The sequence below is a fragment of the Bos mutus genome, chromosome 5, assembly GCF_027580195.1.
Source record: "Bos mutus isolate GX-2022 chromosome 5, NWIPB_WYAK_1.1, whole genome shotgun sequence".
NCBI classification, from domain to species: domain Eukaryota; kingdom Metazoa; phylum Chordata; class Mammalia; order Artiodactyla; family Bovidae; genus Bos; species Bos mutus.
The window spans coordinates 74,080,957-74,094,193 of NC_091621.1; the positions used below are offsets into that span (position 1 = coordinate 74,080,957).

The 13,237-nt window shown below is 44.4% G+C and overlaps 1 protein-coding gene and 1 pseudogene across 2 annotated transcripts; both read right to left on the reverse strand.

Annotated features, from left to right (window-relative positions):
* Positions 1–38: 38 nt before the first annotated feature.
* Positions 39–12,839, reverse strand: M6PR (mannose-6-phosphate receptor, cation dependent). Of its 2 annotated transcripts, none has more exons than XM_070371046.1 (7): positions 12,822–12,839; positions 5,760–5,939; positions 4,361–4,527; positions 3,245–3,354; positions 2,688–2,818; positions 2,023–2,149; positions 39–1,594 (listed from the first exon to the last, which is right to left on the reverse strand). In XM_070371046.1, exons 2-7 carry the CDS (start codon positions 5,936–5,938, stop codon positions 1,472–1,474), a joined length of 837 nt encoding a protein of 278 aa, XP_070227147.1. In that variant the 5' UTR covers position 5,939; positions 12,822–12,839; the 3' UTR covers positions 39–1,471. The 2 variants fall into 2 exon arrangements, with proteins under 2 accessions (XP_070227147.1, XP_005898520.1); XM_005898458.3 differs by lacking the exon at positions 12,822–12,839 and adding an exon at positions 12,408–12,589.
* LOC138987955 (small ribosomal subunit protein eS6-like) lies at positions 5,946–12,394 on the reverse strand (annotated as a pseudogene).
* Positions 12,840–13,237: the final 398 nt, after the last annotated feature.

The window sequence follows — 13,237 nt, forward strand, 5'->3', positions numbered from 1 at the left end:
ATTCCAGTGTAGCTACTGGCTTCTTCCACACAAATGACTAGGCCGACATTTTTTTTTTAATCTTTTAAGTTTTTGTACAAAAAAATGTATATATATTTTTCGCATTTTTAAAACAGAGTATGGGGGAGGGATGCAAACAAGTAACAGAAAAATGCTTTTATAATATCATTTCCCCTGCTTAGAAAAGAAAAAATACCATTCCAATAGTATCTAAAAGTCCAAAGATGAAATAATTTCATTTTCTTTCCTAAAGGCTAAAAAAGCCCCCTGCTTATTGATTCCGTCCTCATGTGGCCAGGGAAGCCACGTTCCTCTTCAGTGGCCCAGGCTCCCTGTCACACAAAGATCAGGCCAGGTTTCTGGGCACATGGCCTAAATGGAAGGGCGGAAGCATCAGAGGTTTAAGCCCCTCTCCCCATGGAGACAGGCTGGGCAAGAAGACACATCCCTGAGCCAGAAGCAAGGACAGGTGTGGCAGGAGCCTGCACCCAGGGCCGAAGATGGCAGAGCCCTGCATGTCCCACTTCTGCTTCCATTCCCTTTCCAGGAGATAGGAGGGCACCAAAAAAACCCCAAATGCCTGTGAAGGAAAGTGCAACATGTTTAGAAATACTGGTAGAGGGAACATTTTAGGAGTTAGAAAAGCTCTGCCAGCTTTGACTGCAAGTGGGAGAAGCAAGCCGCCAAGGATATCCCACTACAAGGTAAACAGACTTCGCGCTTCTGGAACCCTGGTGGCACAGGAGGTCCATTTCAGTGTCCCTTCCAATGGACGGCACTTCTGGATTAGGTATATTAGCTGCAGATGGACCAGTAACCAAGATGACGACCCAGGGCCCAGTTCCAGCTGTGAGGTCACTCCAGTGCCAGCCAATGTTTGGTACCTTGTAATCCTGGGAAATTTCACAGTTTCCATCCTGACCCGAGGTGGGAGAAGTAAGTGTACAACCTCTCCAGGCTGAGACCAAATGGCAGTCCTTGTGACCAAATAATCACTGCAGAACAGTTCCCAGCAGCAAGTTCCATCCAGACTCTCATGGAGACTACTGTAGGGCAGAGTAACAGCATGAAAGCAATCAAACCTATAAATAATGTTTCTTGGTTTGTTTTTTTAATTAAATCCAGTGTCTCAAAAACTTATGAAAATGTGTTTAAAAAAGAGAGGGAGCCTGCCGCACCCTTTTGCTCACAGTAACTCCTCTACTTGTACTTTCTGGTATGAAGACAGTGCAACAGCCTCTACTGTGATTGGCCCTATTATATTATCTCTGTCCTGCAGCTGTATCTCTGAGGAGGGAAAACCAAACAGGGAACAAAGAGAAAGGCATTTCTTCTACTGACAGGTGGATGCAAACCAAAAGCAAACCAGAAAGCAAGAGTAAGACTGAGGGTGAGATGAGAGACTGCTTCAGAAATCTGCCGGAGGACGCTTTGGTTTGGGGGCTGAAGAAGCTGGACATCTAAAGTGCAATCACATTGGTAACAAGTGATCATCCCTTTCTTCTGACTCCTCCCCCAGCTGATCATCCCCCACACCACGATAGGCAGCAGGCACATTTCGGGGTTTAGAGCGGCATACAAAGTCACAGCCATCCTATAGAGAGAAGAGCAAAAGTGATCATGTGAAATCAGCAACTTTCAGGTGGGCACAGTGTTTATGGTCTGAGAAGGTGGCAAGAACTAGTTTTCTCCAGGGATAATGAAGAGAAAACCCCAAAGCTCCAGTGATTGGCCTAAACTGAATTTGGGGAAACACGCTCTCCTCATGTAGGCCCCCAAATAGCTGGATCAGATTCATAAATCTAAGCAACAGTACCGTTCTTCCAGTCAGTCTGGAAGGTCAGACATTAAGGTGCTATGTTGCTTATTACCCTGTATTGGGGCAACCAGTTGTCTTGGTTTGCTGGAAGTTGGGGTGGTTTTAGCACCCAAAAGTCCTGTGTCTCAGGAAACCCTCGGTCTGGGCAAACCAGGACGGATGGTCGGTCATCTGCTTTGTCTCCCAGCTGCCCTGTTACTTACTGCTACCAGGTTTCCAAGATCCTGCCAGAAGGCCAAGTGAGGAAACTGCTCCATTCCTTTGGCTCCTACCACCAGTCGCTGGTACAGGAACCCCCCGATGATATAGACTGCGACCAGTGATGCAAGCCTGTGAGGGAGAAAGACATCCATACTCAAAAACTGAGAATCAGTAAAGCTCATTGTTACCTGTTTCCTAAGCTCTGTTCCATAAAAATGGAAAAACAAAAAAGGAGAGGTCAGTTAAAAAAAAGGGGCCGGTAGAGCCTGAGAAAACCAGTTAGAGTGCTGCCTGCCTGAGAAAACCTTTGGATCAGAAAAAAGCAAGACAGTGTGTGACTCATTTAGGGTTGAGAACAGTCACCATTAGATAAACAGTCCAATTTCTTTAAAAGTTCTAATAATCTAATAATGGGAGAGTAATAAAAACTGTCTAGTCTTCCAGTAGGGAAAAAACCCCATCTCCAAATGCATATATTTATTGGGGATAAAACATTAAGTCTCATTTTTTTAAACTTGCAGAGTTTAAAGAGGATATTCACAGACTTCTTTCCCCTCCAATTATAATATAGCATACAAATGCACACACGCTATTTGGACCCATATACTTCCAAGTGATTGATGAGTTAAAAAAAAAGGCTTGGACTGATAAAGGAAGAAGGACTCACGTGACAAGTAAGATAGAACCCACGCTAAGGTGGGAGATCTCTGGGGAACACGCCAGGCTGCTGTCCATCTCAAAGAGGTAGAAACAATCTTGGACTTTGCCTCGCTCCTCAGACACAGGGTTAAAGTTGTCCTGACGGTAAGAGGACAGACACAACATTTATGTGGTAAGGTGTTTGCTTCTGACGCTTGTCTGAAAAGGAGCACAAACCCACAAAACCCCCCTAAACATTTGCTTCCTCCTGGTTTAAGAACTTATTTTCCATGTATGATGGAAGATGGACGCCTATGACTCAGGGAAAAACTGAACTTCTGGTTTTTTAAATTTTTTGGCTGCTACCAAATGGCATGTGGGATCTTAGTTCCCCAACCAGGGGTCGAACTCATGTCCCCTGTACTGGAAGTGGGGAGTCTTAACCACCGGACTGCCAGGGAAGTCCCTGGATGTCTGGTTTTCTCTCATCCACCCCAGTTATCTCATTCCCTCTGGACATTCTGTCCCACCTCAGGTCAGTCCTTTCATCTCCTCTCTAGGCTCCCAGGCCCCGGGGTGCCTCACCGCTAGGGTGTGTCGATTGCAGGAGATCATCACCACTGCCCGCCGCTGCTCCCTGCCACAGTGGTTGTCATATTCATCACCCCCTTTATAGATCAGCATGATCCAATTACCTGAGGATGGACAAGGGAAAAGGAGCTTTGGGGTGGGGGAAAAGCAGAGACAGACCTGGGCACTGTGGAAGCATGGAACCAAGTTCAGTGAAGTTGGTTTTAGTTAACCCCGCAGGATGAGCTCTGGTATACCAGAAATACCAACTAAAACCCACCCCTTTATAACAGCTTGTGTTCCCTTGTTAGGACAACTAAGAACCACATATGCATACAAGAATAATCTTGATTTCCCACACTAAAGGTAGGCAACCGATAGTGCAAACACAATTATGATCCGTACTTAGTCATGACTCACATTTTCTGAACACCTGCTAACATCAAGAGGCTCCATTCAATTACTGGGTGGCAAGGGAAAGCCTAAGATCTTAACCACAGATAAATTCAAAGTGGATGACTTTGAAGACTGGGGACACTTTTCCTTCTTCAGTATTTACTTGTTCAAATTTCTTTTGCAAAATATCATTTGATTAATAATCATGCGAGGTGACCAAGGTAAGGATTCTGCTTCCAATTTTGCATATGAGAAAACAAAAAGTCAAATGATTTTTCAAAGTCACAGGATAAGTAAATATGAGCTGGATCAAAAATCTAGTCTTCTGACTCCAGCCCCAAACTCTTGACCTTGTTTTTTATTATGTTATTTACAGCAACAACAATCTGCACTTATTTACCTACTTAAGGGTACAAAATAAACCATAGTTGTTCACATAGTCCTTTCCAGCAATGATTTTATGATTTTTGAGAAATATTATCAACATAACTCAAGTTGGTGGGGAGACTTTTATAGACTGACTGGCTTTCAAAAAAGCTTAATCTCACTTTAACACAAACATATAAATGTCCTGAGCCTTGGTTGTGGAGTGGTGGTGGAGCTGGGTGTTCTGTGGTTTGCAGGTATCTCAGGTGAGCTGAACCACACACACCCATATGATACAGCCTGGTTAGGGCTGAGACATACAGGGTTATCAGAGGGATTCAGTAAGCTGATCAACAGTGAGACTCTTACTTCCATTGAAGATCTGAGTCTCGTTGAATCTCCCAACTACCGTCTCCTTCCCGTTACTTTTGTTGATCTGCACCAGGCCTGCCCCAGAGGAGTGGTTGCCAGCTTCTCGGCACACCCGGAACACATAGCTGTACATGTCTGGGCTCTGGCCCACGGTGCTCTCAAAGCTGAAAGCAGAAATGCAGAGAGGAGGAAGAGGACAGTTAGAGCTGTCAGCCTTAGAAAGAGCAGCCTCTGTTCAAACAACAGTGTGTTCAACTTATTTATCAAACATCATGGCTAAACATCCTAGTGAATAATATCTTTTGCATTGTGAGGTTAACTGTGACCCAGACAGACTAACTGTTGATGATGACTGATGAAAATACAGCCTCCAAGACAGCTAGTATTCTAGATATTTCTAGAATAATTGTTCTAGACTACGCTAAAGTATTAGTTAGTACCTCCCTGTGAATAAGGGTGTACGTTTATGATATATATCCTAGTTCCTTAAAGATTATCTTCAGATTTATATATCTGAAGATTATTGACACTTATGGTGATATGTTATTGTTGTTGTTTAGTCATGTTTAACCCAGGGATCAAACTCAGGTTTCTTGCATTGCAGGCAGATTCTTGACCATCTGGGCCACCAGGAAAGCCCCCTTCACTTTCATTTTCAGTGTTCGACTCTTTGTGACCCCATGGACTGTATTCTTCAGGCTCCTCTGTCCATAAGATTCTCCAGGCAGGAATACTGGAGTAGGTTGCCATTTCCTTCTCCAGAGGTTCTTGCCAACCCAGGGGCTGAACCTGCATCTTCTGCTTGGCAGGCAGATTCTTTACCATTGAACCATCTTGGGAAGCCCTTACGATGATATACTGAAGTCACTCAGTCGTGTCCGACTCTTTGCGACCCCATGGACTGTAGCCTACCAGGCTCCTCCATCCATGGTATTTTCCAGGCAAGAATACTGGAGTGGGTCGCCATTTCCTTCTCCAGGATCTTCCTGACCCAGGGATTAAACCCAGGTCTCCCGCATTGTAGGCAGACGCTTTACCGTCTGAGCCACGATGATGTAGTAGTAGGCCTAAATATGTTCATCTTATACTTCTGAATATCAAGCTGGTCTCTTGGGTCCAATCTTACAAACAGCTACTCTTCTGCATAAAGTACCTGCACATCCCTGCTGAACACTGGGCTAAGCACGTGCTCTCCATCATAGAGGAACGTGAGACAGCATGGCCAAATAAGGCCAATATTGTTAAAGTACAGATTAGAACCATCTCTCAGAGGAGGTTATGATACATGTATCCCCTCTATATTCAATAGTAATATAAAAAAAATTAATACAGTTAGTAAGAGGAGATTCTTTAATAAAGTTGTTTTCTCAAGGCCTTTAAGTTTCTTCTCATTTACCTTTTGTTAAATAGCGGTGTCAGCCTCTTCAGGAGAGCCAACTCTTTCTCTGATTCTTTACCCTTTTCTCCCACCAGGTCGCATGTTTTCTCTTCTGTCTGCCAAGATTCTCTGACTGCCACAGAGAAGAGCAGCAGCAGCAGAAGGCCAGTCCTCCAGGAGCTGTGGAGGGGGGACATCCTTTTGGGACAAGGAGTGTGTGTTTCGGGGAAAGAGGGAGAGGATCGGGGAAAGAAATAGAGCACATGAATGTGTAATAAATGAATAACACTTTTTTTTTAAACCTGTTAATCTTCCACCCACCACCTATTACTTTATACTAGCCAGTTTTCTTCATTATGATGATGCTGGGCTTTATTTTCTTGTCTCTATTTCAAGTTTTTTTCCCCATTATCTAATATACAGGATTGGATGCTTAAGTCAGGTTTCTTTTTCTTTTCAAAACTTTTATTATCTTTTAAAAAATAATTTCATTTATTTTTGGCTGTGCTGGGTTTTCACTGCTGCATGGACTTCTCTCTAGTTGCAGCAAGCAGGGGTTATTCTCTAGTTGTGGTGCGTAGGCTTCTCATTGCAGTGGCTTCTCTTGTTGAGGAGCACATGTTCTAGGGCTTGTGGGGTTCAGTAGTTGCACCTCCTGGCCTCTAGAGCACAGGCTCAGCTGTCGTGGCACATGGGATCAGTTGCTCCAGGGCATGGGGGAATCTTCCTGGACCACAAATAGAACCTGTGTCTCCTGCACTGGCAAGTGGATTCTTTATCACTGAGCAACTAGGGAAGTCTTAGGACATATTTTAAAAGACTCTTCCTATGTGACTCCCTCACCTGACACCACTCTCATTTCCTGTCCTTACTGTGCTCCTTTCATGTGCAATCAACAAAGTGGACAGCAGAGTTAGTGTAGACAGGCAGTTGTTGAGATTTCTGCAATGTGTGCATAAAACAAGAATATATTTTTGGTCCTAGAAATTGTCAGAAGAATCAATCAATGGCTTAGAAAATACTTAAGTGTCACCAATGAAGAGTATTTTGATCTTGTTGAACAGTAAGATTCTTTGGCACCCGCAACAAATAGTACCTTTCAATATTTCTGTGCCAAAGCACCTGCGTCAGGAAACCCATACATCTACACACACATACACACACATACACACATATAAATATAATATATATAATAATAATATCTACCTATCACCTGTGTCAGGAAACCCATACATCTATACATATACACACACACACATACATACACACACACATTATCTATCACTTGTATCAGGAAACCCAAACACACACACACACTAATATCTACCTATCACCTGTGTCAGGAAACCCATACAACTACACACACACACACACACACACACACACAGATATTAGTATCTACCTATCACCTGTGTCAGGAAACCCATACATCTATACATAAACACATACACACACACACATTAATATCTGTGTCAGAAAACCCATACATCTGTATATATATATACACACACATATACTAATAGTTATCTATCACCTGTGTCAAGAAACTATATAAATCAGTCACTTTCAGTCTAATTCATAGGTAAGTCCTTCAGAACATAACTGTAGGGCTGAGAAAAGGGAAAGCAGAGAACATAAAAGAATTACTTATGACAGCCTGATGGAGATATCCTTGTCTCCACCATTTGGTGAGAAGTTAGGTTGAAATGTCTCATTATTTAAAGTTTAATACTAGTTCATTAATACTATTTAAATCCTCCCCTTGAGATAATACTTGAATTACAATGAACACTTGATAAGTGTTTCAACTTCCTAGTTGAAAGTTATTAAGTTATTAAGAAAGATGTAAAACAGAGAAAGAGACCTGACTACTTTGGGCCCTAAGTCCTTGTTTTAATATTCAGAAGCATCTAACAATCTTTGTTCATACTTATCACAAAAATGATAAAGAGATTAACATAACCACAGCACCTAAGATTTGACATCTATCTGTTGTGTCTCATCTCTAAAAAAAATCATTCAACCATTTATAAATGATAGGATGAACAAACTTCATGAGGTCCAGATCAGTGGTCTGAGTAAGTATTCTAAACCCACTTCAAGCCATGAAATTCAAGAGTTTCTTGATTTCTAGTAAGTATAACTGTCTTCCTACATTCCAGTTGCTGATAACTCTTGAGAATCACCAAGTCACTTTACAATTAACACACCCAATTCATACGATGCTTGAACTGTTTTAGGCATGGAAACATGTGGCTCTGTTTTCCAAACTCATTTTCTTTTCTCTAATCTCATCTGTACACCTATGCACGGACTGTAGTGAAAGTCGCTCAGTCACGGCCGACTCTTTGCGACCCCACGGACTATAGCCTGCCAGACTCCTCTTTCTATGGAATTCTCCAGGCCAGAATACTGGAGTGGGTAGTCTTTCCCTTCTCCAGGGGATCTTCTCAACCCAGGAATTGAATGGGGGTCTCCTGCATTGCAGGTGGATTCTTTACCAGCTGAGCTACCAGGGAAGCCCGTCAGGCTACTGTGTCCACAGGATTCTCCAACTAAGAATACTGGAATGGGTTGCCACAACCTCCTCCTGGGGAATCTTCCTGACCCAGGGATCGAACCCACGTCTCTTATATCTCCTGCACAAGCAGGCAGGTTCTTTACCACAAGCGCCACCTGGGAAGCCCCTTTATATACCCAGGATACACTGATTTACTTTGGTAAGAATTCACTTTGGTATTCATTAATCATCCCTCAGGCCATTGCTGCGTGTTACTTTTATAAAGTATCACCAATTTTCCTGATACAAAGATTCAATTCTTCCAACTTTTTCTCACTTACAATAAAATATTTTCATACTACAAGTCTATAGACTTTGGCTTAAATACTCTTTCAGTTCAGTTGCTCAGTCGTGTCTGACTCTTTGAGACCCCATGAATGGCAGCACGCCAGGCCTTCCTGTCCATCACCAACTCCCGGAGTTCACTCAAACTCATGTCCATCGAGTCGGTGATGCCATCCAGCCATCTCATCCTCTGTTGTCCCCTTCTCCTCCTGCCCCCAATCCCTCCCAGCATCAGGGTCTTTTCCAATGAGTCAACTCTTCCCATGAGGTGGCCAAAGTACTGGAGTTGCAGCTTTAGCATCAGTCCTTCCAAAGAACACCCAGGACTGATCTCCTTCAGAATGGACTGGTTGGATCTCCTTGCAGTCCAAGGGACTCTCAAGAGTCTTCTCCAACACCACAGTTCAAAAGCATAAATTCTTTGGCAAGTCCTCTAATTCTTCTTCATGCTGGTCCACTGATTCCATTGATTCTATTTAAAACTTAAAATAAGCAGAATTTAATAGGTACCTGAATAAATTTTCTCCACTATCCTAAACATACTTTTTTTTTTTGATGTCTGATCTTACTTATTTGTTACCCTGAGACCATCTCATTTTTTTTTTTTTAATAGAACATCTGATTTTTGACTGGACTCAAGACTCAGAGGTAAGAAGCTCTGAGAAAGGACAGCTTTCATCTCTTAGCAATCTGTTCCTGGAGTCTTTCTTTGGCCCACTTCATTCTCTTGGCCAAAAGTTGAGCATCTTCTGGAGCCTGTTCTTCATTTTTCTTAGTATGCTATTTCTTCTGACAATACACTGACATTCGTGTTGCACAATACTGGAATAACAAGATGCTGAATCTTGGGTGCTCTGGTGCTAGGTTTCTCACCTTCTTTGTTTAGGGGCTATCTCACAGCATACTGGCGGCCACACAGAGAGACCACAGTGGATTCTGCTAGCTCTTCTGCTAACCCCAAGTGATGAGCCACAGTTGTATCAGTGAGGCCAGGAATATTCTTCTCTCTCTTTTACGATGACCAAATTGAGAACACTCAGACTGGCATCCATGTACAGATTTGCACTTTCTCCAATCCTCCTTGGTCTGTAACAGGAATGCCCCTTACTCAGTAGGAGGTGCAGGCTCTGACATGGGTCCAGACACCTCCTTCACGGGGAAACCTTGTTTGCTGGTCCCACCACTGATTCGGACCACACAACTCTTCCATTTTTCACCCAGAGCGTCAACAGCAACTTCTGTGTCCATACGCTTCTCAGAAAAGATACGAAGTTTTTGTTCATCATCCATTTCAATAAGTTTCTGACAACCAGTGGCTGGGAAAGAGATGTTCAGCTTCATCCTGAAGTGGGTCACCATACCTCCAAGGCACCACAAAAACAAAATTACACTTGATGTTCTGTTTCCCACATTCACTAGGGCAACCAATACTTGGGAAGTCATCTCCCTGACTTGGTGTTATCCAAACATCAATTCATTGTAGTAACATTAAGGTATCTGCAGAGAGTAAGTATAGCCAACCCCAAAGTCTGAGCATGCATGTGTCCTAAGTTGCTTCAGTCTTGTTCAACTCTGTGACCCTATGGATGGTGGCCCACCAGGCTCCTCTGTCCATGGAAGTCTCTGGGCAAGAGTACTGGAGTCGTTGCCATGCCCTTCTCCAGGGGATCTTCCCAACCCAGCAATCAAACCCAAGCCTCTTATTAAGTCTCCTGCATTGGTAGGCAGGTTCTCTACCACTAGTACCACCTGAGAAGCCCCCCAAATTTGAGACTCTCTCCCATAAACACATTTAAAGGATCAACAGAAAATACTTAACAGAGCACTTGCTTTTTGCTAGGAATTTAACATACATTAACCAGTTAAGCCTTACCAAACCCTATGAAGCAAATACAATTATTCTTATTCTACAGATGAGAAAACTAGACATAGTAAGTGAGCAGTGTGAACCAGGTAGTCAGGCTCTGAGCTCACTGTCTACACTTAACCACTATATGTACATCTTCTTTCACATTAATTTTTTGGGATGATCAGAGCAGGCTGCCAAAGTTTTGCTTTCTTTTTGACAAAGCAAGAAGGGGAAGTGACCTCTCACAGTTCACAGAACAGAAGGCAGAATGAAGAACCCAGACCTCCAATTCCTGTCTTCCCTAAATTAACTCACTGCTCAACACACAATGCGACCAACTGACTAAAATGAAATGAGGCTCCTTTTATTAGATTGATATTCTTTTTTCCAGGACCAGTTTTCTGGAGGGATGCTCGCACAGAAGGCTGTGTCCTCTGGCTTCAAAGTTAGTTCCTTATCTGTTGACAGTTGAGGATTTCTTTTCCCAAATTAGAACAGACTCTCACACAACTAGGAAAAGAAGAACAGCTAAACACCCTGCAGTAAGCATTAGTTGACTTGAGCTATCTTTTATTTGCTCATTGGTTCAAAAAGATAGGATAAGAATAAACTTATAGTCTTCTCTTTCTTGCTTAAGGTTTGGCTGCATTTGAGCTGCTTCTCTTTGATTCCGTGGTGTATGCGCTAAGAGCTTTATCCAGATTATGTTCATTAATCTTCACAACCCAGAAAAGCAGGTATAATTTCCCCCACTTCACAGATGAGGAAACTGATTCTTATAGAGCTGAAGTTACTTGCTTTAGGTTATACAAGTATTAAAAGGTGTATGAAGTTATTAGTAAGGCAACTGGAATGAATCATGGCATAAAGATATTTTCTGAAAACTTTCTGATAAAAAAAGGAGTGCAACAATGTATCAGTAATGGGATGAATTGGAGAAGGAAATGGCAAGCCACTCCAGTATTCCTGCCAGGAAAACCCCATGGAGAGAGGAGCCTGGCAGGCTACAGCCCAAAGGGTCGGACAAGACTGAGCATCTAAGCAAGCACACACAAAGGAATGAAATCCAAGGGCTGGGGAGTCTCTTTTTAATGTGCTACAATTAAGATTCTCAAGGTGCAAGTTTAAGCAGCAAGGCTTAAAGATTTTGAAGCATCCCTTTCAATTTTCTTGTTCTATAATGATAGATTCATTTAGGTTAATGCTAAAAAACTCTCCTTCAATGGGATGACCAATGATGGAGCCAGGAACTGGAAAGAACTTTACATCGCTGGGCCCCTGTACCACTCACTTTCCCCAGTCCTTAAGACTAGCCATGAACATTTTCCGTTTGTCAGTGCAATTTCTACTTTCTTCTCTCTGGCTCATTTTTGATACGGCGGTCCTTATCTCCAGTCTCTAGTAGCTCACACTTCCGGAAGAGTAGCCCTAACTAGCTGACCGCTCAACGTTGAAAGCCTTAGGAAATCAGCTCTATGGACCAAGGGCGGAAGCTCCCTACAAAGAGGAACACAAATCCCTCTATGAGGACTCTTTACACACATTCATCTCCCTCAAACTTCTTCGAGGGCTCCAGACAATCGCGTTGCGTCTAGTCTCCCGACTTTCCAACTACTAAGGGCCATACTCTTTACAAATGATGCCCCTTGACCTCCCTCCACGATGCGGGCCAAAACCCAGTCTACGGGTATGCGAACACCTAGAGCGGACTCCAGACTTAGCGATCTTCCTTTCCGTGCCTTCCAAACACTTAAATCCCTTCTCCAGTCTTGGAGATCCTTTCTCCCTCACTCCCTTGGGGATTCTGTGACTCCCCAACCTCACACCTTCGTTTTTCTGCCCTCGGCCTCCTTATGTGGAGTTTTGGGCTAAAACCCGGGTCAAGCGAGACTTAAAAAGATCCCGGACCCCGTCACAGCCACGAGGGGGGAGCACTCTCCAGCCCCTCCTCCTCCACGCCCCTCATACTCACATGTCACGTGCAAAGAGAGCAGGCAAAGCTCAGAATCCCCGGCCCAGTAGCTGCCCGTCGCTGGGAGACAGGGCCAGCGAGGGGCCGGCCACAGACCCGGGTCCCAGAGCTCGTGGCGGAGCCAGCGTCCCTCCTAGCGACTAGCTGAGCGCCACTCTGGGAACCGGAAACAGGAAGCTCTGGGCGGCCTCTAGGCAACTGCTCCTCCCACTAGACCCCGCGGCATGTGACCGCAGAACCATTTGGCCCCTTTCCCCTTTCCGGCCTTTCAGATCATCCCGGACGCTGATTGGCCAGGGTCGTGGGCGTTAGGCTCCTCCTCTACCGTAACAACTCCAATCCCTATCGAGAGTTGCAAGTTTAGTTCCACCTTTTCGGGTTGCCTTTCTACTAACGGGGGTCCCAGAGTCCCACCTCCTGGCCTCTTCGGCTCCGGCCCCCAGTCACGCGGGGTCACGCGCGGTCACGCTCCCTGGTAGGTTGGACGGAGGGGGCACGTGAGAGCGGTGGCGGCCCGAGAGGGCGGTGGCGGAAGCGGAAGTGCGGGGCGGAGCCTGCCCCCCAGGCCGCGGCGGGAGTTGTAGTTCTCGCGCGCGACCGCGTCTGTCTTGTGCTGGCTCAGAACGTTTACCGCCTGAGGGGGACGCTGATTCGCCGTGTGCAGGCTGCGAGTTGCTTGGTGTCCCACGTCGGCACTTAGACGATAGTGGAGAGCGATGACTGGGTCGTCATCCTGACTTTGTTAACGTCACTTTACGTCCTGTCTACGGTTTAGTACCCTAAAGTGTGATATATTCGACTTGTTTATTCGAAGTGTTACTTCGACTTAA